General features: G+C 54.4%; 1 protein-coding gene across 3 annotated transcripts in view; it reads right to left on the bottom strand.

Annotated features, from left to right (window-relative positions):
* COL27A1 (collagen type XXVII alpha 1 chain) overlaps positions 1 to 26,118 on the bottom strand; it is a 144,575-nt gene that overhangs the window by 10,848 nt on the left and 107,609 nt on the right. Inside the window, exons 37-58 of one of the 3 annotated variants that reach the window (XM_059071692.2) lie at positions 24,097 to 24,204; positions 20,238 to 20,291; positions 20,019 to 20,126; positions 18,768 to 18,821; positions 17,720 to 17,773; positions 14,062 to 14,118; positions 13,816 to 13,869; positions 13,180 to 13,233; positions 12,844 to 12,897; positions 11,950 to 12,003; positions 11,760 to 11,867; positions 10,622 to 10,729; positions 9,671 to 9,778; positions 5,791 to 5,844; positions 5,230 to 5,292; positions 4,793 to 4,846; positions 4,616 to 4,651; positions 4,477 to 4,494; positions 4,209 to 4,244; positions 3,898 to 3,924; positions 1,113 to 1,178; positions 60 to 228 (exon numbers count right to left, since the gene is read on the bottom strand). In XM_059071692.2, the coding sequence (XP_058927675.1) occupies positions 60 to 228; positions 1,113 to 1,178; positions 3,898 to 3,924; positions 4,209 to 4,244; positions 4,477 to 4,494; positions 4,616 to 4,651; positions 4,793 to 4,846; positions 5,230 to 5,292; positions 5,791 to 5,844; positions 9,671 to 9,778; positions 10,622 to 10,729; positions 11,760 to 11,867; positions 11,950 to 12,003; positions 12,844 to 12,897; positions 13,180 to 13,233; positions 13,816 to 13,869; positions 14,062 to 14,118; positions 17,720 to 17,773; positions 18,768 to 18,821; positions 20,019 to 20,126; positions 20,238 to 20,291; positions 24,097 to 24,204 (1,498 nt within the window). Of the gene's footprint in view, positions 1 to 59; positions 229 to 1,112; positions 1,179 to 3,663; positions 3,745 to 3,897; positions 3,925 to 4,208; positions 4,245 to 4,476; positions 4,495 to 4,615; positions 4,652 to 4,792; positions 4,847 to 5,229; positions 5,293 to 5,790; positions 5,845 to 9,670; positions 9,779 to 10,621; positions 10,730 to 11,759; positions 11,868 to 11,949; positions 12,004 to 12,843; positions 12,898 to 13,179; positions 13,234 to 13,815; positions 13,870 to 14,061; positions 14,119 to 17,719; positions 17,774 to 18,767; positions 18,822 to 20,018; positions 20,127 to 20,237; positions 20,292 to 24,096; positions 24,205 to 26,118 lie in introns of those variants that run through there. The other 2 variants (XM_067040898.1, XM_067040897.1) reach the window with 2 other exon arrangements.

The raw sequence follows: 26,118 nt of genomic DNA on the forward strand, positions 1-26,118 counted from the left end.
CACCCTGCCCCACCCCTGGGGCAGGAGGCCCTCGCTTGAGACCCCGCAGGCCCTCGTACCATCCACCATCTTCCGTTCACAGTCCATGAGGTCCCGGCAGACCCGGGCGGGATTCTCTTTGGTGCCCAGGGGCGTCTTAATGCTCTGGATGAGGTTGCTGAGGTAGTGTAAGGTTTTAAAGATCTCCCCTCCCTGGTCCAGCACCAGCCGGTCCGGATGGCTGTAACCCTGTCGTGGGGAGAGAGGGCGGCCATCGGCCTCTTGAGGTCCTGGCCTGGCTGAAGGTCCGAGCCTCCACGGCCCCAAGTTCTTGCTACTGAGGAGACATCCGAGTTCCCAGCAGGGGGCACACTTGGGTCTCCCTCCACTTAACAAATAAAGAAACTGGGGACCAGGGACGGGTGGGGGCAGGTCTGCCAGGAGGGCCTGGAGGCTTGAGAGGAGTAGAGGGTCAGCCTGGTTCCTGTGCGGAACAGGAAGGTCCCCGTGAGTGAGGAGTCAGGGAGTGGTCCTGAATACCTAGGGAAGGGGTTGGTGAAGGACTTTCCACTGACCACCCAGAACAGAAAGAAGATAACGGGCCTTTCCATCTGCCTTTCCGCCTGGATCATGAGCCCTGAGAGAGTCACCTCGCATCACCTCTCCCCAGCATCCTGCTCAGGGCACAAATGGAAACGTCTGAAGGTCTGAGCTGGGAGGTAGTGAGTTCCCCATCGTGGGAAGGAAGCAAAGCAGCAAAGGGCACTCCTGACAGGGCTTGACTAGAGGACACCTGAGGCCTTGCTCAGCCTCATATCCTGGGGCTGACTTGATCACCGGCCAGGGTCTTAGCAGAGCCTGTGGACTGACAATGAGCTTCCTGCTCCTGGCGGGTTGTGGAACTGAACCACAGAAGCTGCTGTGGGCCCTGGACCCGGGTGAGCATCTCTTCCTGACTGACTCAGGAGGAAAGGGCTCTGGAGGAAAGAGAAAGGGCTCAGGCCCGTTTCTGGCCCCTGCTCTGGCCATGAATCACTCAGTGCGGGCCACGTGGAGGGCACTGACCACACATGGGCCATCATTTCCGTTTCGCCCAGGAAGGGACCCCATGTGGGCAGGGCCCCTGGTGGTACCTCTGCTCTCAGTGCTCCACTAGCATCCATCCACGTCTGGAAAGCTGCCCCAAGGTCATCTTGTTGCTGTGCAGGGAGAAGACAGGGTGTATCTCCTGGTCTCCACACACCCACCAAGTGGGCGCTCCAGGGTCTGAGCAAGAGCCCTCCCACCCCACCTTCCCCCGGCGGGATCGTGGCCAACAGCATGCCTTCGGTGGAACTCTGTCCTTCTTCACCTTGCAAACAGGCCCTTCCGCTCCCTTCCTCCAGGCACTTCCATAGTGCTCCAACACCCTCAGGATTAAGTCCAAACTCCTCAGCATGGTTATAAGACCTGGACTGAGTGCTGCGGTCTCTGGCCCTGCCTCTCTTCTCTCTCCCACATGTGCTCCGTGCACCAGACACACTATTGTACTTCTAAGTTCCTAAGTACCATGCTCTATCTAACCACTGGGCCTTTGCACATGCTGCTCCCACTTCCTCTTCCCTCCCTCCACCATATTCCATTTACTATTCCAGTGGTACTCATCCAGGGGAGATGCTGCCCCCAGTGGACATTTGGCAAATATCTCGAGACTTTAGAGGCTGTCACAACTGGAGGAGGGGATGCTACTGGCCTGTAGTGGGTGGAGGTCAGGATGCTGCTAAACATCCTACAACACACAGGACAATCACTCATAGCAAAGAATCATCTGGTTCCAAATGTCAACAGTGCTGCAGCTGAGAAATCCTGCCCTACACTCATCCTATAGATGCCAGCTGCCATGGGAACTCTTTCCTGATGTTTCTGCCCCCAGGCTGGGTGTGGACCCCTTTCTCTACATTCCCACAGTCCCCGTGTCTCCCCTTTGGCTTGCACTGTAATTGTCTCACATACACTTGTAGCTCCATCCCTGGCACTGGGCTTGCCAGAAACATAGCCATGGTCTTGTCATGAAAATAGTGAGGGGGAGAATCTGACAGTGAGTAAAGCGCAGGATTGGGGTCTGGGGCCAGGACTCTGGAGGTACTTCTCCAGTTCAAATCCCAGCCTTGCTACTTACTAACTGCACAATCTGGGCAAGTTGCTTAACCTCTCTTTGCCTCAGTTGTCTCATCCTGATAATGGGCATGACAATAAAACTCTCTCAGAACTGTTGAGAGGAATAAATGAGTTAATACGTGAAAAGCACTTCTAATGCTGTCTGGCATATAGCAAGCACTGAATATATTAGTTATTATTCAAAAAAACTCAAAACCCTCTCATTTCCCAGTTTTTCAGAGGGAAAACGTTTTTCTCAGATCTCTTCACTTCTCCCTAGCTGGCTTCGTTACTGAATGAAGAAGGAAAGGTGTAGAGGGAGAGGCCAGGGCTGTCATTCCATTTTTGTGGACGAGGCAGACGGATGGACAGCAAGAGGGGAGAACAGGGGTTCTGAGCAGCTCACGGCCCAAGGGCTCCTCCTCTATTCAGTCCTTCCCCTTGGCTGCTCCCGGAAACGCTGTCAGGGCCTGCTTCTAACTGTCCATCACCACCGTGGTAAAATGGAGATGGAATTGTCAGAGGGCTTGGGAGGGGGCCATGCTTTCATACAGGCCAGGGTACCCACCAGGAAGGAACACAGGGGCCTGACCTGCAAACTTGCCCGACCCTCTTTGGACTCAGAATCTGAGCTGGAAGGACTCTGTGATATTATGATTTATAATAAGAAATATATATTTAGTCTTCAATCCCGTTCCTGGCACAGAGCTCCTAAAAGCCCTGGAATCTTCTGGAATAGGGTATCTTTTGCTATGTTAATGAGGTGACTTTTGGACTGCTCATAAGTAACCTAAGGGTGGGGGCTGGTGGTTGGTGGAACCAACCGTGTGATCAGAGGGTTGGAACTTTCAGTTAAGGCCCACAGTCTCCAAGGAGGGGAGAGGGGGCTGGAGGTTGAGTCCATCACCAGTGGTCAATGACTTAATCAATCATGTCTGTGTAATGAAGCCTGCACAAAATCCCCAAAGGACTGGGTTCAGAGGGCTTCCAGGTTGGTGAACACACGGAGATTCGGGGAGAACAGGGAAGCTCGTGCCCCTTCCCCGTGGCTTGCCCTACACACATCTTCCAACGGGCTGTTCCTCAGTGACAGCCTTTTATAACAAACCAAACAATCTCATAAGCATAATGTTTCCATGAGTTCTGTGAGCCGCTCTAGCAAATTAACAGAACCCGAGGAGGGCACGGTGGGAACCTCTGGTTTACAGCCAGGTGGCCAGAAGCACAGGTGACACCTGGATTTGCCACTGGCAAACCTGAAGGGGGGCGGCGGGGGGGAGCGTGAGGGACGTGGGGATTGGGGGATGGGGGAGCCAGCAGCAATCTTGTAGGACTGAGCCCTCCACCTGTGGAATCTGATGCTAACTCCAGGTAGTGTCAGGATTGAGGTGGATTGTAGGACACCCAGCTGGTGTCCCCAACATTGCTTGTTGGGGCGGGGAACCCCCCTTCCCAACACACACAGGTTGGAATCGGTACCAGAACCTTAAAGAGTTGTCAGCGGATCTGCACACTGTACCAACAGGACCCCGGAGCCAGCGGTGGGAGGTCTTCCTGGGTTCATAGTCAGGGGTGCATTCTGACTAAAAGCTGGGTATCCTGCCTCTCGGCCCAGGGCTCTTTCTGCTGCTTCAGGGTCCAGCACCCAGTATGGAGCGACAAAAGGACGTGAGCAGTTTAGGGCCACCCAGGCCAGAGAGGGGTCCACTGCTGCCGCCTGCCCCCGACACCACCCCCCAGGCCTTACCCCAAGCAGGCAACAGAGAACGTTCTCCAACTTACGAAGTGAATAGGGCTCCCTGGAGGACCCTGCAAAAGAAGAGGCTGGGTCTGTATTTGATGGGGACCGGGTGCTGCAGTTCCGGGGGCCGTCGGGAGACGGGAGGGGCTGTCGGGGCGTGAGAGAACCCACCATGCTGGTCTCTGCCTGGCTGGCCCTACCAGGGCTGTGCCACACTGTCCCGGAGGCCTGGCCTGGCCTGTGAAGTCAGGGCCAGTCCTGTGAAGGCTGCCAGCACAGCCTTGGGTCTCATTCAAAGGAACCCCACCTGCTGCCCTGCAGTTCAAGGGGTACCGAGCACACAGCTACCTACCGGTGGGCCAGGCTGCCCTCTGGGACCGGGAGGACCCTGGAGGAAGAGGAGAACAATGAGGCCCTGGTCAAAGGCCTCTCATCCCCCAACCCAGCCCAGGCCTCCTCCGGCAGACCTGAGACCCGGGCACGATGGTGGCCCAGGTACAGATTGAGGCCCACAGGGAAAAACGTGCCCAAGGACATGCCTGGTCATGGGCAGGGGAACCCAGAGGGCCCGTCCCTCCCACTCCCCTGTCCCCCCAGCCCTCATACCCCAGCCCACTCACCCTCGGACCTTGCAATCCCTAGAGGGGGGGCAGAAACAGGGAGAAAGGGTTAGACGACCGGGCTGAGCCATGCCCGCCCCCTGCCCCAGCCCAACCCCACCGTACCCCCTGCCCTACTGTCCCCTGCCCATCCACTCACCAAGTCCCCTCGCCTGCCTTTGTCGCCCTTCGGACCCTGCAATAAACCATGGCCCAGTGAGAAGGGCTCAGAGGGGAAGCCCCACTTCCCAGATGGGGAAACTGAGGTTCAGACTGGCCCTGGGTCACAGAGACAGTCTTGCCCCAGCGGTCTTCCTGGCCAGCCCGCTGCACATACCTGGCGTCCTGAAGGTCCCAGGATTCCTAGGGGTCCAATGATGCCTTCCTTCCCCTAAAGGAGAGAGAAAAGCTTGTGTGTCCTTGGCCCAGGGCCTGGGGAATACAGTCACAGGGACAGGAGGGTAGAGGGCAGCCTGAGTGTCCCAAGGGGATGGAAGGGAGACCTCCTCAAGGGGGCCAGGTCATGCGTCTCCTGAGCCTGTCCTATGTGCCCTGTGGGGGGGGCCACCAGTGGACGGTGGGGGAGCAGGGAAAGGATGGCAGCCCAGCTGGGAGGAACGGCATGAGCAAAGGTACGGAAACAGGAGTGAAGACTGTGGACAGAGGGGCTCCATGCTGAAGGAGCAGGAGGAGTGGTGGCCACCTGGCTGATGGCTGGCTAGCCTTGGGCCTCGGATAACTGTCCCTGCTGGGATAGACAGGGAGAGGACTCACCATCAAGCCAGGAGGCCCCCGAGGGCCCTGGATGCCTTTGAAGCCGATGTCTCCTGGGGGGCCCTGTGGAAGGCAGGGGGAGGGCTGCTGTGTCTGGGCGGCCACTGGGCAAGGGCTCCAGTGCTCTGCCACCCGAGGTCTGGCCAACCTTTGCCCTCCCTGTCAAGAGACGCCTTACCTGAGAGGCTCCAGGAAGAGGAACAAATGTGCACAATTATTCAGCAGGTGCCAGAGTGCTGGCTTGGTGCTAAATGGTGTAGGTCTCTGGTCTTAATTGTAACAACCCTTTGCTGTTACTATACCCATTTTATAGATGAGAAAACTGAGGCTTGGAGAGACTGAGTAACTTGCTTGAGGCACAGAGCAGGTGAAGTGTGGGGCTGGGTTTAGAACCCAGGTCTGCTGGAATGTGAGTGCTGGGAGACAGGCGTTCATGCTAGACCCTGGCTGTGTTCCAGCCCACGTTGCAAATGCTCAAGAAATATTTGTTGAGGGAATAAATGAACAAGTAGGTGGATGGATAGGACCCCAAGAGGAACAGTGTAGAATGGGAATCTGTACCTTGGGTCCGAAGAGGCCAGCCATTCCTGGGAATCCCATCTCACCAGAGTCACCCTGTGGGGAGAACAGGATGAGAAGGGTGCCTGGCCAGTCATGCAGGACCCCTGGGCCTGCCTTCCTGCAGGGATATCAGCCACTACACCTCGAAGCGATCAGATGAGTGTGAATGGCTCACAAACCAGACACTAGGTCAGCCTGGACTCCAGCGGGGCAGGAGCCTGTGCCCTCTGTCAAATGGGAAAGTGGAGGCCAGCTCAGGGCTTCCACAGGGGATGCTCTAGAACACTCAGGATCGCCTGTCCCAGGTCTTCAAGGAAGACAGTGGAAGGACCTGTAGACTTCCCAACCCATCCCAAAGGCTCTATTGAGGAATGGGCCCCTCAAAGTAACCCCTAAAAACTGAGGGCCTGCTATGTGCCAGGCACTTTGCATGCACCACCATGCACGTGTGCTCCCACATCAGCCTGGGGAGACACAATGTGCCTATTCACAGACCGGGAAATAAAGACTCAGAGAGGGCAGGAACTTGCTCAAAGTCACACAGACGTTGTGGAGTGTGCTAGATTCAGATAAGGTGTACAATTCCAGAGGCCTGCGTTATATGGTTCGTTGTTGCTTAACTTTTTTTTTAAAATTTATTTTTGGCTGTGTTGGGTCTTCGTTGCTGTCTGTGGGCTTTCTCTAGTTGCAGCGGAGCGGGGGCTACTCTTCGTTGCAGCGTGCGGGCTTCTCACTGCGGTGGCTTCTCTCGTTGTGGAGCACGGGCTCTAGGCGCGTGGCTACAGTAGTTGTGGTGCACGGGCTTAGCTGCTCCATGACACGTGGGATCTCCCAGGACCAGGGATCGTGCGTGTCCTCTGCATTGGCAGGCAGATTCTCAACCACTGCACCACCAGGGAAGCCCATGTTGCTTAACTTTTAAAGAAACTGCTCAACTGTTTTCCAAGGCGGTTGTACAATTTTACACTCCTATTAGCAGAGTATGAGAGTTCCCATTGCTCCACATCCTTGCCAAGGATCAGGATGATCAGTCTTTAAAAATTTTCTCCATTCAAATTCAAAGGTGTGCAGTAGCATCTCATTGTGGTTACAATGAGCATTTGCCTAATGACTAATGATATTGATCTTTTCATGTGCTTATTTGCCATCTGTATAGCTTCTTGGAAGTGTCTACTCAAACCTTTTGTCTAATTTTTAAAATTGGGCTGCTTATTTTCTTACTATTGAGTTTTGAGAGTTCTTTATATATTCTGGCTACAAATCCTTTACGAGACATATGCTTTGCACTTTCTCCTAGTATGTGGCTTATCTTTTCATTCTCTTAACAGTGTCTTTTTTTTTTTTTTTTTTTTTTTTTTTTTTGTGGTATGCGGGCCTCTCACTGCTGTGGCCTCTCCCGTTGCGGAGCACAGGCTCCGGACGCGCAGGCCCAGCGGCCATGGCTCACGGGCTTAGTTGCTCCGCGGCATGTGGGATCTTCCTGGACCAGGGCACGAACCCGTGACCCCTGCATCGGCAGGCGGATTCTCAACCACTGCGCCACCAGGGAAGCCCCAACAGTGTCCTTTTGAGAAGCAAAAGTTTTAAATTTCAATGATGTCCAATTTATCAGATTTTCTTTTATGCATCATGCTTTTGGTGTCATTTCTAAGAAATCATTTTATAATCCAAGGTCTCAAAGATTTTCTTTTACACTTTCTTGTAGAAGTTTTAGCCCTTTTGGTTTTATTTTTAGGTGTATGATCCATGTTGAGTTAATTTTTGTACACAGTATGAAGTATCCAATTGTTCTGGAGCCGTTGCTGGAAAACACTATTCTGTATCCACTGAATTACTTTTGCACCTATGTCAAAGATCAGTTGTCTGCGTATGAATGAATACATTTCTGGACTCTTTTTTCTGTTCCTTTGATCTATTAGTATATTTATGGCAATACCATACCTTCTTGATTCCTGTAGCTTTGTAAGTCTTGAAATCAACTACCGTTAGTCCTTCAACTTTGTTCTTTTTCCAAGTTGTTTTGGTTATTCTAGGTCTTTTGCATTTCCAAATGAATTTTAGAAGCAGCTTGTTATTTTCTACAAGAAAAACCTGATGGGATTTTGATTGGGATTGTGTTGAATCTATAGACCAACTTGAGGAAAATTGACATCTTAACAATATTGAGTCTTTTGACCAATAAACACAGTAAATATCTCCATTTATTTACATCTTCCTCAATTTATCTCAACAATGCTTTATAGTTTTTCAGTGTACATGTCTTATATGCCTATTGTCATGTGTATCTCTAAGTATTTCATATTTTTATGCTATTGTAAATAGTATTGCTCTTTAGATTTCAAATTCTGATTGCTTCTTGCTAGCATATACAAGTCATTTGAGTATATTGAGCTGGTGTCCTGCTATCTTGCTAAAACTCCCTTATTCTAGTAGCTTTATTGTAGATTCTATTGGGTTTTCTACATAGACAACCATTTTGTCTACAGATGAAAAGTTTCACGTCTTCCTTTTTTTTTGCGGTATGCGGGCCTCTCACTGTTGTGGCCTCTCCCGTTGGGGAGCACAGGCTCCGGACGTGCAGGCTCAGCGTCATAGCTCACGGGCCTAGCAGCTCCGCAGCATGTGGGATCTTCCTGGACCAGGGCACGAACCCATGTGCCCTGAATCAGCAGGCGGACTCTCAACCACTGCGCCATCAGGGAAGCCCAACGTCTTCCTTTTTGATATGAATGTCTTTTATTTTTCTTGCCTTACTGCATTGGCTAGAACTGCCAATACAACGTTGAATAGAAGTAGTGAGAATAGATATCTTTGACTTGTTTCTGCTCTTTGGGAGAAGGAATTCAGTCATTCACTATTTTTTTTTTTCAGTTGGGTTGGGTCTTAGTTGTGGAAGGCAGGCTCCTTAGTTGCTGATTGCCGGCTCCTTAGTTGAGGCATGTTGGCTCCTTAGTTGTAGCATGTGAACTCTTAGCTGCGGCACGCATGTGGGATCTAGTTCCCTGACCAGGGATCAAACCCAGGCCCCCTGCGTTGGGAGTGTGGAGTCTTATCCACTGCACCACCAGGGAAGTCCCAGTCATTCACTAATAAGTATGATGTTAAATATAGATTTTTCACGGATGCCCTTTATCAAGTTGAGAAAGTTCCTTGGTCTACCAAGTTTGTTGAGAATTTTTATCAGAAATGGAGCTGGATTTTATCAATTACTTTCCTTGCACCTAATGAGATGATTAATTGGGTTTTCTTTTTTCGCTTGTTAATATGGTGAATTACATTGATTTACTTTCAAATGTTATACCATCCTTGCATTCCTGGGATAACCCTCACTTGATCTTGATGTACAATCCTTTTAATGTATTCTTAGATTCATTTTTCTAAAATTGTATTGACAATTTTTGTATCTATAGTTATGAGGTATATTGGTCTGTAGTTTTCTTTTCTTGTAATGTCCTCATCTGGCATTGACATCAAGGTAATGCTAACCTCATAGAATGTGTTGGGAAATATTTCTCCTCTTCAATTTTCTGGAGGAGTTTATGCAGAATTGGTATTTTTTTCTTCCATAAACAATTACTAGAATTTACCAGTGAAGTCATCTGAGCCTTTGTGGGAAGTTTTTAAACTATAGGTTCAATTTCTCGAATAGATACAAGGCTGTTGAAGGCTATTTAGAGTTCCGGTTGGGATCACCTCTCCTCATTCTGAAGGGACCGCTCATATCTCATTTCTCAGCTTTTTTCCATCCCCAACGCCATGCGCAGGGGAGGCAGATGGTATCTGTGCACACAGAGGGTATGGGTCAGCCCTCGTCACAGAGCAGGAAGGTGGCTTCTGGGTCTGTGTGTGTGAACACATGTGTTCCCTGGGGCTCACTCACCGGCTGGCCTTTGGATCCAGGCTCCCCCTGGTTCCCAGGAAGCCCCGTTCCGCCTTCTGTCCCTCGTTTGCCAGGGGGACCCAGCTGCCCAAGTAACCCACTTTCACCCTTAAAGAAATACACCAAGATGACCAATTAAAAGGGAGAAAATGGCTCGAGGAGAGGGGAGGCGCAGTTGGAGAGCCAGAACAGCCATTCCACAGGGTCAGTGAACATCTCCGGGTGCTGGGGCAACAGGCATAGGCCTGGGGGTAGCGGAGGGGTGCTCAAAACTTCAGCCTCCTTAAGGGGAAAGTCTCTTTTCTTACCCTGGCATTCAAGCGCCACCTTCCGTCCACTCTCCCACAGGCCTCTCCTCTTCATTGTTTCTTCCCAACAGACCATGCAGTCCCCACCCCCACACTTCCATGCACACTGTCCCTTCTTTTGCTCACTTAAATCCTCCACAGGCCAAGGCCATCTCTCCCTCTGCCAGATGTCTTTACGGAGGGTTCCAACCTCTCTCCAACTAAACCTCAAGCTCAGAGAGGGCGAGAACCCCGTCTGATTCATCCGTCTCAAGTTTCCCTTCAGTGTCTAGCCCTGGGCTCAGACTGACTCCTGGCTGCCTCCGCCACCACTCAAGGAAACTTTCTAAAAAGATGCCTTGGAGGGTCTCAGAGCCAGCAACATGCACTGTTCCACAAAGACCCACAAGAGGGCGCCCACGGACAACTCAACAAATAGTTGACAGTGTCAAGGGCCTGGTAGGGGGCAGTATTACAGCTCCCTGGATAAACTATCCTTTAAGTCAAGTTGAAGCTTGGGGAGGGACCCCTGAGAAAGAGGACTCCATTTTCACACAGGCCCTGGGACATGGGCGCTCACATCAGCACTGCAGTCGGTGTCATGATAGTTAGTACCAAGGCAGAAAGGGTGGAGGGCAGGTAAGGGGATTAACAAGAGTCTGACCTTGAATCCTGGGGGCCCCTGTGCTCCAGGCAAGCCAGCCACACCTGGATTTCCTCTCTTCCCAGCAGGGCCCACGGGGCCAGGGTCCCCATCGTCTCCCTGCTCCCCCTGTGAAGAAAGAGGGCAGAGGAGGATTTTTCATGTTTCAGGAAATAGGCAGCCAAGGAGGCAGGATGACTCAAAATCTGGGTGAAGGGCTTCCTTGGTGGCACAGTGTTTAAGAATCCGCCTGCCAGTGCAGGAGACATGGGTTCGAGCCCTGGTCGGGGAAGATCCCACATGCCGCGGAGCAACTAAGCCCATGCGCCACAACTACTGAGCCTGCGCTCTAGAGAGCTGGCAAGCCACAACTACTGAGCCCGTGTGCCTAGAGCCCCTGATCCGCAACAAGAGAAGCCACCGCAATGAGAAGCCCGTGCCCTGCAACCAAGAGTAGACCCCGCTCACCGCAACTAGAGAAAGCCCACGTGCAACAACGAAGACCCAACGTAGCCAAAGAGAAAACAAAACAAAAAAACCTGGGTGAGCCCTGGGTGAAGTTGGAAGTCAAACTGAGGGATGGAGGTCATACTGCCTGTGTGTGAGGATGGCTGGACCAGGGGGAGAAATGGGTGGGGAAGGGAAGAGTCTTAAAAACCAGAAGCTCGGGCTTCCCCGGTTGGCGCAGTGGTTGAGAGTCTGCCTGCCGATGCAGGGGATACGGGTTTGTGCCCCAGTCCGGGAGGATCCCACATGCCGCGGAGCGGCTGGGCCCGTGAGCCACGGCCGCTGAGCCTGCGTGTCCGGAGCCTGTGCTCCGCAACGGGAGAGGCCACAACAGTGAGAGGCCCGTGTACCGCAAAAAACAAACAAACAAACAAACAAACAAACAAACAAAAACCCAGAAGCTCTATTTGCCGGACAGGGCATGACCCTCTGGGTGCTGGCATGGAGGAGAGTCAGTGAGATGGGCCATAGTCCCAAGTCCCAGGTCCCAAGGGATGAGGCCATTGCCCATGCAGGAAACTTCTGGATATGCTGGTTCCGCCCATCCAAGTTTCCAAACCCACTCCTCCTGGCCCGTGGCTTATGGCACCCCACCACGCACACACCTCGTCTCAAATGGAGACACCATCTCTTAACTCCAAGTCCTGCTCACCTGCTGTCCTGCTTGACCATCCCGGCCAGGAAGCCCATCTGGTCCAGCGACACCCTCGGGGCCCTGTCTCCCCACCACGCCCCGAGGCCCCGGCAGGCCCTGCAGGCCCTGACAGTAAATAAGAAGCTGGTGAGGGCTTCTGGGGAGGGCAGGGAGGTGGGTGGGAGAGGAGAAGCTGTGAGTCACTCACCTGGATCCCCCTCCGTCCTGGTCCCCCAGCCTTGCCTTGCTTCCCCTTTGGTCCCTGAAAAAATCAAGGGGCACATAATGAGGGCTTCCTTGAGGAGGTGCAGAACACCAGGAGCTCTGGAAGGGGACCCTTCTGTGGCTGGGCCCTGCCCCTCCACTTCCTGGGCCTTGGCATCTGAATCTGCAAATGAGCCCAAGCAGTCTGACTCAGAAGCCCAAGGTCAAGGCTGGCCTTGGGGCCTGCCAGCGTTGTCACTAACCCCGGGTCCTGGGCCCTCCCTGGCAACGCTGCTGCAGAGGCTCCGGGCCCTGGCCACTTCCTGGTGGGAGCGAAGCCCACGGCTGGCTGGTCTCTTTAATCCCCATAGGTGTGGCTACCCCTGAGGGGTGGGGGGTGGCTCTGCAGGTGGAAGGGTGCACCCCTGGGGGGAAAGTTGAGGGCATTAAGGCAGCCTTGGCCTAAACTCCGTGGAGGCAGATGCAGGAGCTCTGGGTACAAGGCAGGAAACTCCTCTCCGCCGCCTCTGAATTCTTCCACGAGCATCACCACCCCCGTGTCTTCCTCCACACCCCCTCACTTCACTTCTCCCAGTTTTCTCTTTCTACAGTGTGGCATGGTGGCAAGAGAGGCCAGCTTTGGATCTTGACTGCCCTGGGTTCAAATACCGCTGGCTGACCTGACAGGTGGTCTCCCTCTGAGAGGCCCTGTAAATGGGGCTGGCCATCCCCCCCTCCCTCAGGCTGTTTGAAGGGATCTCGGCCAGGCCACACCCTGCAGGGCGTGAACCACCCTGGGGTTCCCTCTCTTTCTCACAGCACCCCCAGCCCTCCCTCCCGTGTGCTGTGTGCCTGGGCCAGTCTCTTTCCTTTCCCTGTGGACGTCTGGGCCTCTTACCTCGTCCCCTTTCGATCCTTTGGGGCCCGGCCGTCCCCGGGGTCCCGGATGCCCCTGCAAACCAAGGTGAGATGACGCAAGGCAGCCCCAGGATTCTCTCCTGGGGAGGGTGGCCAGTCTCCGCCTGGAGGGGGGAGGTGTGGGGAGGGGTTTGGGGGTGCAGGCTCTGGGGGTACCCCCAGGGTCAGGGCAGGAGAAACCAGAATGGGCTGCCCCAGGCCCTCCTGCAGGGAGGGTCCCTTTAAGCTTTAAAAGGCCCAGTTCTTTAATTCCCCCACTGCTCCTCCACCACCCCACTCAGGGCAGGAGGGGGATGGGGCGGGAGGCACCACTCACGGGTTGGCCCTGCTGGCCTGGATTTCCACGGAGGCCTTGTATACCCTCCTGTCCCTGGAAGTCAAGGAGAGACAGGTAAGGGGGCTCATCCTGGCGGGGCGGGCAGGACAACGTCCAGCCTGGAGGACCCCAGAAAGCCCTTGTTCTTCCTAGCCCTGTGGCACCGTCCCCCTGAGTCTCAGCACCCCCATCTGCAAAATGGGTGAAATAATGACCCTGCCGGGGAGGAGGAAGGTGGGGCGGTGCAGAGTCTAGGGGGCTGGCAGGTGGGGGGAGCTTGGGGGGCGGGTCTGGTGCTCATTCAGTGGCTCGTTCACACCGCTTCTGTTGGGAGAGCTGCCCTCGGCCACAGATGCGGACACTGAGGTTCTTGGAGGGGAGACGTCTCCCTCCCCTGCCCATCCTCTCCCTCCCTCAGGAAAGATCTCGGACCCTTCCCCTTTCAGCATGAACTAGGTCCTGAGCCCTTGCAGGGAGGGGGAGGGTTGTGCTTAAAGCCTGGGCACTAATGGTGGAAGGACAGGCCTGTTTCCTGGCGAAGGCTGTTCTAATTCCAGGTTGCAGGAGATAGAGGCCAGGGAATGCCCTCTTATAACACTCCCGATGCTGCCAGCAGGTAGGAGCTCCGATACTTACAGGGTATCCAGGGTCCCCTGGCTCCCCGCGGTCTCCTCGATCACCCGCAGGGCCCTAAACGACAAGGACGACAATAAAAAAAGGGCCACCGGGTGCAGGGGATGCCACACCTGGGCCTCCTAGGCCACAACCTCGTGAAGCTCGCAGCAGCCTCACCCCTGCTCAGTTTCCCCGCCCCCTCCCAGGTTGGGGCTCCACCCTGGCATTGGTCCACGGGATGGACAGTGGGGGTGGGGGGGGTCTTACCCGATCTCCAGGTGGCCCGGGGTGCCCCTCGGCCTTGCCATCTTCACCCTGCTCCCCCTGTGGACACAAAACTAGCTTTAGGACAAACCTCTTGCTCCTGGTGAATTTGGGGAATTCCAGACACTCTGCACTGAGGCCCAAAGGGCCTTCATCAGAGATGAAGTCCAGCCGACTCAGGGTTACAGACAGAAAGACTGAGGCCAGAGAGGGAAGTGGAAGATGTGGTGTCAAAGGCAGACCTGGGCATGGAACCAGGAATGTAGAACACAGAACGGCGCTCTTCACCCTCCCCACTGCTGGACACCGCCAGGCCGATGCCCTCAGGCTGTCAGACGGGGTAGCTAAGCAGAGACCTTGGTCACACCCAGCTTTGCAGGGGACCAGCTGCCCAGACCTTCAACAGGTCCCTTCCCATCTCAGAATCAGAGTGAGGAGGGGTGAAGGGGTCAATGGCGATACCCATGCGGAGTGGAGGGGAATTCCATGAAATGATGCAGCTGCAGGGTGCTCAGCAGGCAGTGACAGTAATTCCAACAGCTGGCAGGCGTGGGCACTGCCACGGCCGCACACAGGCACTCACTGAATCCTCCCAACAGCGCTACAAAGTAAGTGATATCATTCTCCCCATTTTACAGATGAGGACACTGAGGCACAAAGAGATGCTGTGAGCTGCTCAGTCATTCAGCCCCCAATGACAGAGTCCCTTTCTCTGACCCTTGCTGGGGGAAAGTGGGCCGAGAACCAGCTTCAGCACCAACGTCCAACCCTTGATGGGAGCCCCAGAGGAGGCCCTGAGCTGCCCCAGATGGCACTCAGCAGTCGGCTAACTTGCAGGTCTTGTTCGTATGACAGTCTCCTATCTGCAGAACGGGATTGTCACGCCTCGCAGCACTGCTGCGAGGACCCAGTGAGCAAAGGCGTGCTGCTGCACCCACAGGAGAGGCTCCGTAGAAATTGCTGGTGTTGGTAATAATAACAGCAGGGAGATGTGTGGCATTGGAGGTGGTCAGAAAGACTGGGGGAGGAGCAGAGTTTAGAGCCAAGGTCCTCGGGCCGTGGCAGGCCACGCCGGACCCTGGGCTATCCACAGGACAGGTGGCTGGACACCATGTGCCAGCTACAAGGAAGGTGTAAGCAGAAGAGCAAGTGGCCGAACCTCAGGGCTCAGAATGTTCCAGCCCCAGACAATCAGTGTCACCTCCCATGGGGGTGCATTCTGGGCAGGGGGCTCAAGCCAGGGCACCTCCGAGCCCCCTCGCTGTTGGCAGGGATTGAAGGGGAGGCCTGAGAGGCAGGAGAGAGGGGAGCCGTCCCTGGGGCTGGAGCCTGTCCCAGGCCCGAATCAGTCCTGAGGGCTGGTGGCTGTACGCCTTGGCCCAGGGCCTCTGTGGCTCCTGTGGGCAGAGATCAAAGGCATGAGGGACTCGGCCCGAGGCCTAGAACCAGTCGTACCCAGGAAGGGGGGTGGGTGGCCCAAGGAGTGGGGATTCCCTCTCCTCCCTGACCACTCTCTATGGCTCTTTGTCCCAGGGCTCCATCCCACGGTGGAGGGAGATAGCTGGACTGGGGGGGTGTCGGGGAAGGGGGCAGTGTTTACCTAGTGTGTTCTATGTGCCAGGCACTTCATGAAGTATGTTTCATACATGGTTTCATGAAATCCATACGGCACCTCTATGCTGCTGTGACAATTGGTCCCATTTTACAGATGGAGAAACTGAGGCCCAGGGAAGGAAGGGTCTTAACCAAGGCCACACAAGACTCAAGGGGATGTCTAGGGCAAAAGCCAGCTCTACAGATCTCCCCCTCTCCTCCACATTGTGGCTGAAGTTTGGTGATGCATTTGTTAGCACCTGAAAGCTGGTGGGGTCGCCCCATTCCCTATCTTTCTCCTTGTTCTCAGAGTCTTATCCCATTTCCCCAGTCCCTCTGGCTGCCACCTTTGTAGACCGACACATGCCCCACAGGGAAATTCCAAGTTGAACAATATATTGGCTCATCTAAGTGTCTGTTTCTGGCTGGAAAAGCAAGACAGGGCATCAGACAGAGTCTGGACCTGGTCCTGCCACACCTCCCGCTGATCCCGAGCTAGTCCTGGAGCGTCGTGGAGACTCAGTTTCCCCACCTGTCAAGTGGAACCCTTACACTTCTGTGCCAGGTTCATGGTAAGGATTATGGAGAAATCCTGGCCGGGGAGCTTTGCTTCGGGGGTCTCCCACAGGACCTGCTCTCTCCCCACGCCCCACACCTGCCGCCAAGAACCATCCAGCTGTAGTTGGTTGGCTATTCAGTCCTGTGAGTATTTTTATTTTTGAGCTCTTTAGGGCATCATTCCACAGCCCCTAGCTCAGGGCCGAGAACATACTAAATAAATCATTATAAATCCATAAATACCTGTTGGTTAGCAGATGAATGACTGAACTCATAATAATACCTGTAAGTCAGAAAGTGCATCTGGCTGACGTATATATGATGTCCTGCTTAGCCTCGTGTTCCCGAGGTACCCATCCACTTAATAGATGAGGCAATCAAGGATTGGGGAACGTTGGGGCCCTGCCCAAGGCCCAGGCTCAGGGCAGATTTGGGGTTAGGGTCCAATTCTCAGCAGCCACAAGAACTGCTTCTGGGGATGCAGACGACCCAGAGTGCAGGCACCCTCTTGTTTCAGGCTCCGTGTTAATCCCTCCTACACCAGCCCCGGCAGACAGATGGTGAGGGCTGGGGAGGGACTTGGGATTCTGAATGACACTTTCTGCAGCTTCCTGTGGGATGTGTCAGAGCCTGTGGTCCACTCTGATTGCAGATCTGTTCTCCAAGCAGGAGGAAGGGGCCAGCTGGACAGCAAACCAGGCCAGGGTGATTCACCCAACAGCGAGATGTGGTTAGTGGGGAGCTGACTCAGCAAAAGAAAGGAGGGTTGGTGAGCAGGGGGGCAAAGAGACGGCAGTGGGGCGCCTGCTAGGAGCCCGTTCCAGCTGAGCCATCAGGGGAAAGGGGAGGAAAGGAAGGAGGGGCTCAGAGCCACTAATGTAGGAATCAGAGACTTGGGTCCTGGGCCAGCTTGGTGTTGCCTTGCGATGTGACCCTCAAACCTCTGGGCCCCCACATTCCCACCTGCACAGTGGGGCGGGGCACGCTGATCAGCAACGTTCCTTCTACCAATTCCTGTCCTCTACCGAATCTGGAGCCAAGGCATGGGACCTGGACACGTCTTCTCTCTGCCTGGGCGGTTCCTGGCCTCGAAATGCAGGTGCTTCTCACTCTCCATCCTAAGCCCTCTCCTGGCTCTCGCTGGGTGATTTCATTCACAAGTGAGGCTTCGATGCCCACGTTCACACAGATGATGGAATGGCATTGTTACATGACCGATGTCCATCTCCCCTGGCTCAACCAGAAGCTCCAGGAAGGCAGGAACTGCGTCCATTTTTGTTCCGGTGCCAGGCCCAGAGACGACACCCAGTATACCTGCGCTGAATGTAGGTCTAATGGCTCCTGCCTGCCGGCCACAGCTGGGGTGACACCGGCCTCCTAGCTGGCCAAGGTGTGAGCGGGGATGAGCCTGCCGTGAGCCCACGCTAGCCCAGCCGCAGTGGCCCAGGGGAATTGCTCCCGCCAGCCCCGGATATGAGAAAGCAGCTGCCGCCCGGGACCAGACACCCACCTTTTCGCCCTTTGGTCCAGGAGGTCCGAGGGGTCCCATGATGCCTTTGTGTCCCTGCAGGAAACAAGACAGCAGGAGGTGAGAGCACGGGGGAGGGAGGAGTCGGGAGGGACAGGTGATGAAGGACAAGAACTCAAAGATGGAAACCCTCTGGGCTGTGCGATCAGGTCCCGGCTCTGTCCCAACTCGCCGTGTGAATCTAAGCAGGCCCTGTGCCTCTCTGAGCCCTGGCCTCCCAGACATGCCATGTCGGTCCCAGACACACCTCTAAGGGGTGTCCGCTTGAGTGGCTGAAGGCTCTGCTAATGCCATCTCGGAGCAGACCTGGGACCAGATCTCGGGAGAACCAGCTGTGTCTTCTGGGATGGGGCAGAGGCAGGGGGCAAAATGCTTGCCTCAGAGGGCTTCCCCAGGCCGGGGTGAGGACCGCACACACAGACAGACTCCTCCCTTGGGCTCCCAGCACCCACTCTCCAGGTTCCCTCTCCTTTGCCCTCTTCTTCTCCTCCCCTCCCTGCAGTGTCTCTTTCAGACACTGGATCTCACCTTCAAACTTAAGTTGTCAGGCCTTGCCCACACATTCTTTAGCCTCCCCGAGCCTCAGTTTCCTTTTCTGAGTAAGCCCCATGCCTCGCTGAGACCTAGGCTCCCAGATGTGTAACACGGGTTTGGCTCAGCAGCCTCTAAGGGGGGGGGAGTTGCCAACTTGGATGTGAAAATGGGCTAAGACCCATCCCTTCCACAGAGAGCAGCGGTAAAGCTCAGACACGAGGTGTGCACGGCACCCACCACGGGAAGGAAGGACTCAGCGAGCCCAGGGATTGGTGGGGAGGTCCTCCTCTGTCCACCCCACCCCTGCCTGGCCCACAGGTGGTTCTCGACCCCACCCCGGTCTGTGGGCCCAGGTGTTCCCTGGGGCGAAGGAGACTGTGAATCTGCCTGCAGTGGCCAGCCCTCAGCTAGGAGGAGGTGGGCGAAGCTGCCGAGGTGGCCTGAGTCCAGGCCTGCAGGGCAGAGTTCCGGAGAGGGGGAGGTGACATTTCCTTACATCGTAACCAGCCAGTCCCGGTTCTCCTTGGGCCCCCATCCGTCCTGGAGCACCCTACGAGAGGAGAAGACCCACGTTGGTACAGAGCGCCGCTCTCACGGCAGGAACGCGGGCACTGTCTCCCGCAGGCTCCAGCCCAGTTCAGCCCAGCAGCCTGGCACATCCACATCCCAGAACCCAGGCCGGAGAGTCAGGTGGAGAGCAAGTGGCATCTGTCCCCTCCTCTCCGGAGCATTCTTCCTCCCGCCCAGCCCTTCCTTCTTCCAGCTCCAGTGGTTCATGAGAGCCAATTGCTGAATTTTCCCCAATTTTGTGAGGAACATGGCGAAAAATTAAATTGCATGAACTTACAGATAAATCAATTAATTATATTAAAAACATAGATGACAAATGTTCAAAACTCATCCCTTCCTAGTTATTTTACTACACTTTACTGTTACCTGTGCTCACGAGGTTATTTCCACGTGTTGAGTCTGTGTGGCGGAAACACAGACATCCCCGGGAATCCAGAATCTGCAGGGGATGGGTTCCAGGACCCTCTGCAGATGTGAACCCACGGATTCGGGGGCCGACCATACCAGATCATGGAGCTCTCTTACCCATCCCCTCCCAAGTCTGCATTCAATAACATCGCATTGGCAGCTTGAAATCAGCCACCGCAGGAGCATTTATACCATGGAATCTTACAAGCGCCACAAACGAGCACAGCTGTTAATGGCACACACTGGCAGCTCAGAGACACTGCATCACCCTTGTCTGTCCCCTCCCTTGCTTCCTCTTGGGGCTCCTCTCTCCCTGCAGCAGTAAAACCCCTCAGGGACCCTCTCTTCAGGGCTGGCCAGCAACGGGCTGGGCCACCCTCAGAGTCACCCAGGGATCTGCAGCAGCTTCACCGTGACCATCATGAACCTCCTTCCAGTGGGAAAACTCCTCGTTCAATAAAAAGACTCCCAAGGGTCTGGTCCCCTCTCTACACCCCAATAGCAGGACTTGATAATAGGGGGTTATAAAGGGCTTCAGAAGACCCACAGACCCCTTCAAATTGCCAGAAACACTGTGCTGTGTGTACTTTTCCAGGGAGAGGGGCTATAGCTTCTGTAGGTTCCCAAAGGGATCCATGATTCCAAAGCGGCTGGGACAGTGGACACAGGCGTTTAGCTGAGAGCTGAGGCAGGCGATGCTTTCCTCTCTGCCCTCGGCCCCCTCTGCTCCATGCCTGACCCCCACCCCACCCACCCAGAGAGTTCTCACCGTTGGTCCCAGGCTGCCCCGGGACCCTTTAGGGCCTGGGGTGCCAGGGGGTCCGGGGTCTCCAGGGACGCCCATCTCACCCAGCTGTCCTTGGTAGCCCTTGGCACCCTGCAGTGGAGGAGAGATAGGCTGTCAGCAGGCCCCAGCAGAGGGGAGGGAAGGGCGGGGGCTGCAGGGCAGGGACATAGTGGATCCAAGCAGGAGGCGGGGGAATCCTACCTTGGCTCCCATGCGGCCCTTCTCGCCTTGCTTCCCTGGTTTTCCTTCAGGACCCTGAAAGGAAAAGGAGGGAAAGAGAGAGAAAGATGAGAAATGAGAATACGGAGGCAGATGCACAGAGTATCGGAGCGCTAGCCCTGGAAGCAGACCGCCTGGGTTCAAATGGATTCTGCCCTCAATACCCGTGTGACCTTGAGCGTGACCACACCTCCTGTGGTCTATGTCTTTGCAAAGTGGGGGCAGTGGCCATACTTGCCTCACAGAGCTGAGGATTCAACCTGATGATACAGTATCATGCTTGCAAGGTGCCTGGTCCATAGTAAGTAAGTACTCGATAAATCACTGTTGTCATGGTTACTGCTGGTGCCCAGGCTGTCCCAATGGGAGCAGCTCTCTGCACTGAGCCCTCTCCATGTGCCAGGCACTGTCTCGCCCTCCTAGCCATCCTGAGCCTCAGGCCTGATTCAGAGTCTCTCCCGTAGATGGCGACAGCCTAGGTTCCTAAAGGTGAATTGACTTGCCCAGGGTCCTGCAGGTCCAAGGCAGAGCCCTGATTCAACTGCAGATCTGTCTGATTCTGTGTCCAGGGTGCCCGCTGATGACAGGCAGGCAGGAGAGGTTTCCTAGGTCTGCCCTTATCTCTGAGATGTTGTGTGTCACTTCTGACAATCCCCGAGACCATGTCCCACTGACAGGGCCCCCTCCCTCAGAGGTTGAGGCTGGAGGGGGTCCTCAAAGTGGCTCTTTGTGACAGGAAGTTCAGCCACCCTTCCCTACTCTCCCACTGGGGCACCCAGACCGCTCCCTCTGAGAGGCCACTCTGCCCCCTCCCCCAAAAGCATCCCAAAGTGCTGCTCTCCCCTGCCTTGCCCCAGGAGGCCCTACTGTCTCCACAGTTGTCAGGGAAACTCAGTTCACTGGGGCTGAGTGAGTGTAAGTGTGCCCGAGGCAGTACAAGAGAGATGAGAGAGCACGAGCGAGAGAAGAGAGTCCTAACCCCAGGCCCCACTGGGTTGGGATGTAGTGGGTAGGGCAGGCAGTGTTTCTGACCTGAAGGGACATCCAGACTGCCTGCAGAGGACAGTCCCCTCAAAGCCCAAACCTCAAAGGGAGCTGGGAAAAATATCTATGTTCTTGGTAAGCACTAAAGAGCTGGTTTGATTTAATCCCTTTGGCTTCATTAACGGAGGCACATGCTGTAGGATGAGGGAGGTGATAATCTCACCTTGGAATTGGCATTGCACTCTAAGAGGAAGTACTGACTAATCGTGATGGAGGAGGGCTAGGAAGAACAGTGGCCCTGAAAGGACCAAGCACAGAGTGCCCTGCATCCTGGTGCTAGAGTCTTCACGTGACCCCGGACAAGTCCCTCCCTTTCTCTGTGCCTCAGTTTCCCCACCTTTAATATGAAGGTCTTGAACTAGCCTTGCACTGTGCAATATGGTGGCCCCTAGCCACACATGGCTACTGGGCACTTGAAATGTGGCTATTGTGACTGAGGAACTGGATTTTTAATCAATTAAATTTTAATTAACTTTAAGTTTTAAAACCGGTAAGTCCATGATTGGAAAACTTCTAACATTTTTGGCACAACTTGGGATATGAATCTACATTTTCAATTATATGTGTTTTTTTAATATAAATTTATTTTTATTTATTTATTTTTGGCTGCATTGGGTCTTCGTTGTTGTGTGCGGGCTTTCTCTAGTTGTGGAGGGCGGGGGTTGTTCAGCAGTTGTGGCGCAGGGGCTTAGCTACTCCGCAGCAAGTGGGATCTTCCCAGGCCAGGGCCCGAACCCGTGACCCACGCATTGGCGGGCAGATCCTTAACCACTGCGCCACCGGGGAAGTCCCAATTGTATGTTTTATGAAATCTAAATACAGATCAAGTATTTCCAATGAAAACTTAGCATCTGAATTGAGATGTGCTCTAAGTGTAAATTCCACACTGGATTTCAAAGACTTACAAAAAATAAAAGGATGCAAAATAGCTTATTAATGATTTTTTATATTGATTACATGTTGATATGTTAGTATTTTGGATAGATTGTGCTAAAAATATTATTAAAATTAATGTTACCTATTTCTTTTTACTTTTTAAAAATATAACTATTAGAACATTTTAAATTACACACGTAAGTCCTATTGTGTTTCTACCAGACAGCATTGGACTTGACAATCTCAAGGTCTTTTGCTCCTCCTGTAATTAAATACTACATAATCATCATGGCCCCAACGATAAGCCAGACACTATGTCTGAACTCCGTATCATATCTCATCCAATTCTGGCCACAGGGCTGGGAGGAAGGGGTTATTTATCCCATGTTAGAGCTAAAGAAACAGGCTCAGGGCAATGAAGGCCCTGTCCATGGGTCACCCAGCTATAGGTAGAATGAAATGTGGATTCTTACTTCCTGGGACCCCCCTTTTCCTAAGCTGGTCCTGTTTGGGCAGTTGTGAATCATGATTACAGGAGCTGCTGGCATTTACCAGCAGAATGAGGTGACTGCAATGGCTGATCCCTTGTCAGAAGCAGAAGGCAGTCAGTGACAAAGAATTCAGTACAGGGCCAGGGAGACAGAAGTCTCCCCCAGAACCGGGCAGCCGGCTGGCCACTTGTTCTGACAGCTCCTCTCCAGCTGAGAGCATCCCCGATGGTGAGGGAAACACTGAGTACGGGCTAGAGCACCCAGCGGGGTGAGGCTGTGCGGCCAGAATGAAGACCTTTGCTGGGCCCCCATTCCATGTAGATGTATTTCTGGAAAGGCTTTGATGGCTCATAAAATTCTATTTTTAAATCCTTCACTGTTTCCAGGCCACAGAGTGGGAGATTCTTGTTCTGCAGCCCTGATGCCAGAGAGACTCAACTACAGGCCTCTCATCACCTCTGTCACCTGGCACACACTGTCTGGCCCCAGTGAACCTCTTTCCAGTTCCCATGTATGAGGACTGGCAGTGACAGCAAAATACAGACATAAACACTGCTACCACCACCGCCAACACCATCCCCATCACCATAGCCACTGTCACACCACTGCCACCGCCATCACCATCACCAACAATAATACCACCACCGTCACTACCACACTGACACCACCATCATCACTACTATCGCCACCATCGCCATCACCAGCTTCCAGTCACTTCCTCCTCCAAATTCATAAAGATAATTGTTCATATTTCTGGTGCATTTTATAAAGTGCTTTCCTATCCAAAGTTTCATCAGCTCTTCAGATGAAAAAAAACAAGGCTCAGAGAGAGGCAGTGATGTGCTCAGTCACGTTGACAGTGGGTGCGTGAGCAAGAGCTCAGCCTTTGGACTCTGGCTCAGGGCTATTTCTGCCACATGTTGCTGCCCATTCCACAGTCATGATGCTCAAAAGTTCACTGAAAAAGAGCCCCTGGAACAGTGGAACTCAAAATGATCTCAGTGCACATTCTTCCAAATCCTTCATCATACCAAGGGTGCGGCCCAGAGAGGGCAAGGGCAAGTGAAAGGTCACACAGGAAGTTGCTGATGGAGAATTGGGCCAGTGCCCCTCCTGCTAAATTCAGTGTGGCTGAATGTGGGGGGTGGGCAGGACGAGGTCAGCAGGGGCCAGGTTTGTGTAGGGCACGGCAACCAGGCTAAGGAGACCGATGTTATTCCTGTGGGCACTCGGGAGGCGTGGGAAGGTTAGGCCGGGGAGGGACACAGTCAGGTTGATTCTCCGTGAAACTCTCACGTGAAGGAAGGATCACAGCACAAGACCCTCTGGCGGCAGCTGTCAGAACACCTCCCACCCAACTGCCTGAACAGGCCCAGGTGTTATTCTCACCCAGGAGCCCCAAGTGCTGGCACACAGCTGTGCATACTCACCCGGACGCCAGTGATGCCAGGGGGGCCGGGCGGCCCGTCCTCACCCTTCAGTCCCTCCTGGCCCTTCTCGCCATGTTCACCGTCGGGCCCGGGGTCACCTCTGTCCCCCTGGGTTGGAAAGGCATGGGGAGGGGAGAGAGAGAAAGAGAGAATAAATGTCACCAAGTCCATCAGAGGCGCCAAACCTCAGGGCTCCATTTGGATGTCCACAGCAGACCCGCCCCTGGATTCCCCTGATGATTCCGCCAAAAGGGTCGGCCTGGTAGAGACAGCACGCAGCACGTGACAGTTTCTAGTGTCCATGCCTGGACCATGGAGGGAGCTGCTCAGAGAGAAGCTGACCACGCCCACCCCGTGGAGTTTACAGGAAAGAAACGTGTTGGGAGAGTAGGACGATTTCTCCCCAACGCTGTAGACACACTGGGAGGACAAGAGTCTTAAGAAGCTGAAGGAAAATTTTTTTAACTTTTTTCTTCCTTCTCTTTTTTCTTTTTTGGCTGCGCCACGCGCCGCAGGCAGGATCTTAGTTCCCCGACCAGGGATCAAACCCGCGCCCCCTGCGGTGGAAGCGTGGACTCCTAACCACTGGACCGCCAGGGATGTCCCAAGAAGCTGAAGGAAATTTTTATAAAGGAAAAAATTCACCCGATTCTACCTCTTGGAACAAGCTCTTTCCATGTTTCTGAGTTGTATTTTCAACCCTCACTTCCACAAAACAGTTTACAATAATAAGTAAAAGGTAATCGTTCCGATCGCTGCAGACCAGGCTCACAGCAGTAGGACAACTGTTCCACAGCAGTGAAGTTGGTTAGTAAATTCAGCTTTAAAGGCATAATCCAACTGCACTGCACGTCTCCATCTATTGTTGTTTGTTAATGTCTCACTCTATTTACCGTGAGTACGCACTCCCTTTGCTGTCTGCTCCGCATGGTTCGCACGCAGTACCTTCCCCCTGTTGAGGGGGTGGCAGCGAACGCTTACACGGCACTTGCCATTCCAGGCCGTGTTCTGGCAGGCTAGGCTGTGCCAGGATGGGGCGTGGGCTGCTGCCCTCGGCCCCATGAGCAGAGCAGGGGGTGCAGCAGGGGCCGTGGGTGGGGGACGAGCGGGGCAGCGCCCATCACAAGACCAGGACCTCCACTGGGGCTTGTGGCCAGTCTGCAGGTGGCCGAGCTGTGACGGTCCAGAGAGGCCCCCAGGAAAGGGAATGAAGCTACGGGTAGGAGGAAGGGGCAGGCAGAGGAGCAGGTGCGGAGAGGCAGAGAGCGTCTTTGCCATTTTTGTTTTCCGGTGCTACACTTGATGAGGGACACTGCTAAACAGGTGTGTGCCCAGGAGACGGAGGGCCAGCAGCTGGAGGCTGGGAGCCGGGCCGCGGAGAGCACAGCCCGCGGGCTGCTCCCGCTGGGGCCCCAGGGTCTGGGCATGAGCAGCTGAAGCGCAGGATTGCCGGGGTCGTTTCCAGCCCTGGTCCAGGAGGACGACCCAGTGAGAGGCGTCCAGAGATGACACAGATGAGGGAGGGAAGCTCCAAGCTGAGGTGTGGGCAGAGCACATCTGGGCACCGGGAAAGGGTCGGACAGGTTGGTGTCTGAGGTCCCTTCGCACGGAGATCCTCAGATTCCAAACTCAGCCTGGCAGGGAGGCGGGGCTGGCCCTGAGGCCCCACTTGCAGACTCTCTTGGCTCCAGGATTCCCCTTCTGGCCTGTCAACCTGGCCATCTGCTCTCCTAGCTCTCAGAGGCAGGCAGCCTGTTCCAGGTGGCTGGGCTGGATTTCTGTGAGGGGCCCTAGCCTGGGCCCTGCAGGGGCACAGGCTCCAGGGTCTACCCAGGCCCCCAGAGCCTGGGCTCCCACGCAGCTGGGGTTGCAGAATGGGGTCTGGGGGTGGAGGCCCAGGGAATCCCAGAATCCAGGACATCTGTCAGTGCTCAGAGGAGCTTTACAAATTGCCTAGCTCAACCCTCCTACTTACAGACGGGGAAACTGAGGCCCAGAGAGAGGTATAGACTTCCCAGTACC

Source organism: Kogia breviceps, chromosome 8, assembly GCF_026419965.1.
Source record: "Kogia breviceps isolate mKogBre1 chromosome 8, mKogBre1 haplotype 1, whole genome shotgun sequence".
Lineage (NCBI taxonomy): Eukaryota > Metazoa > Chordata > Mammalia > Artiodactyla > Physeteridae > Kogia > Kogia breviceps.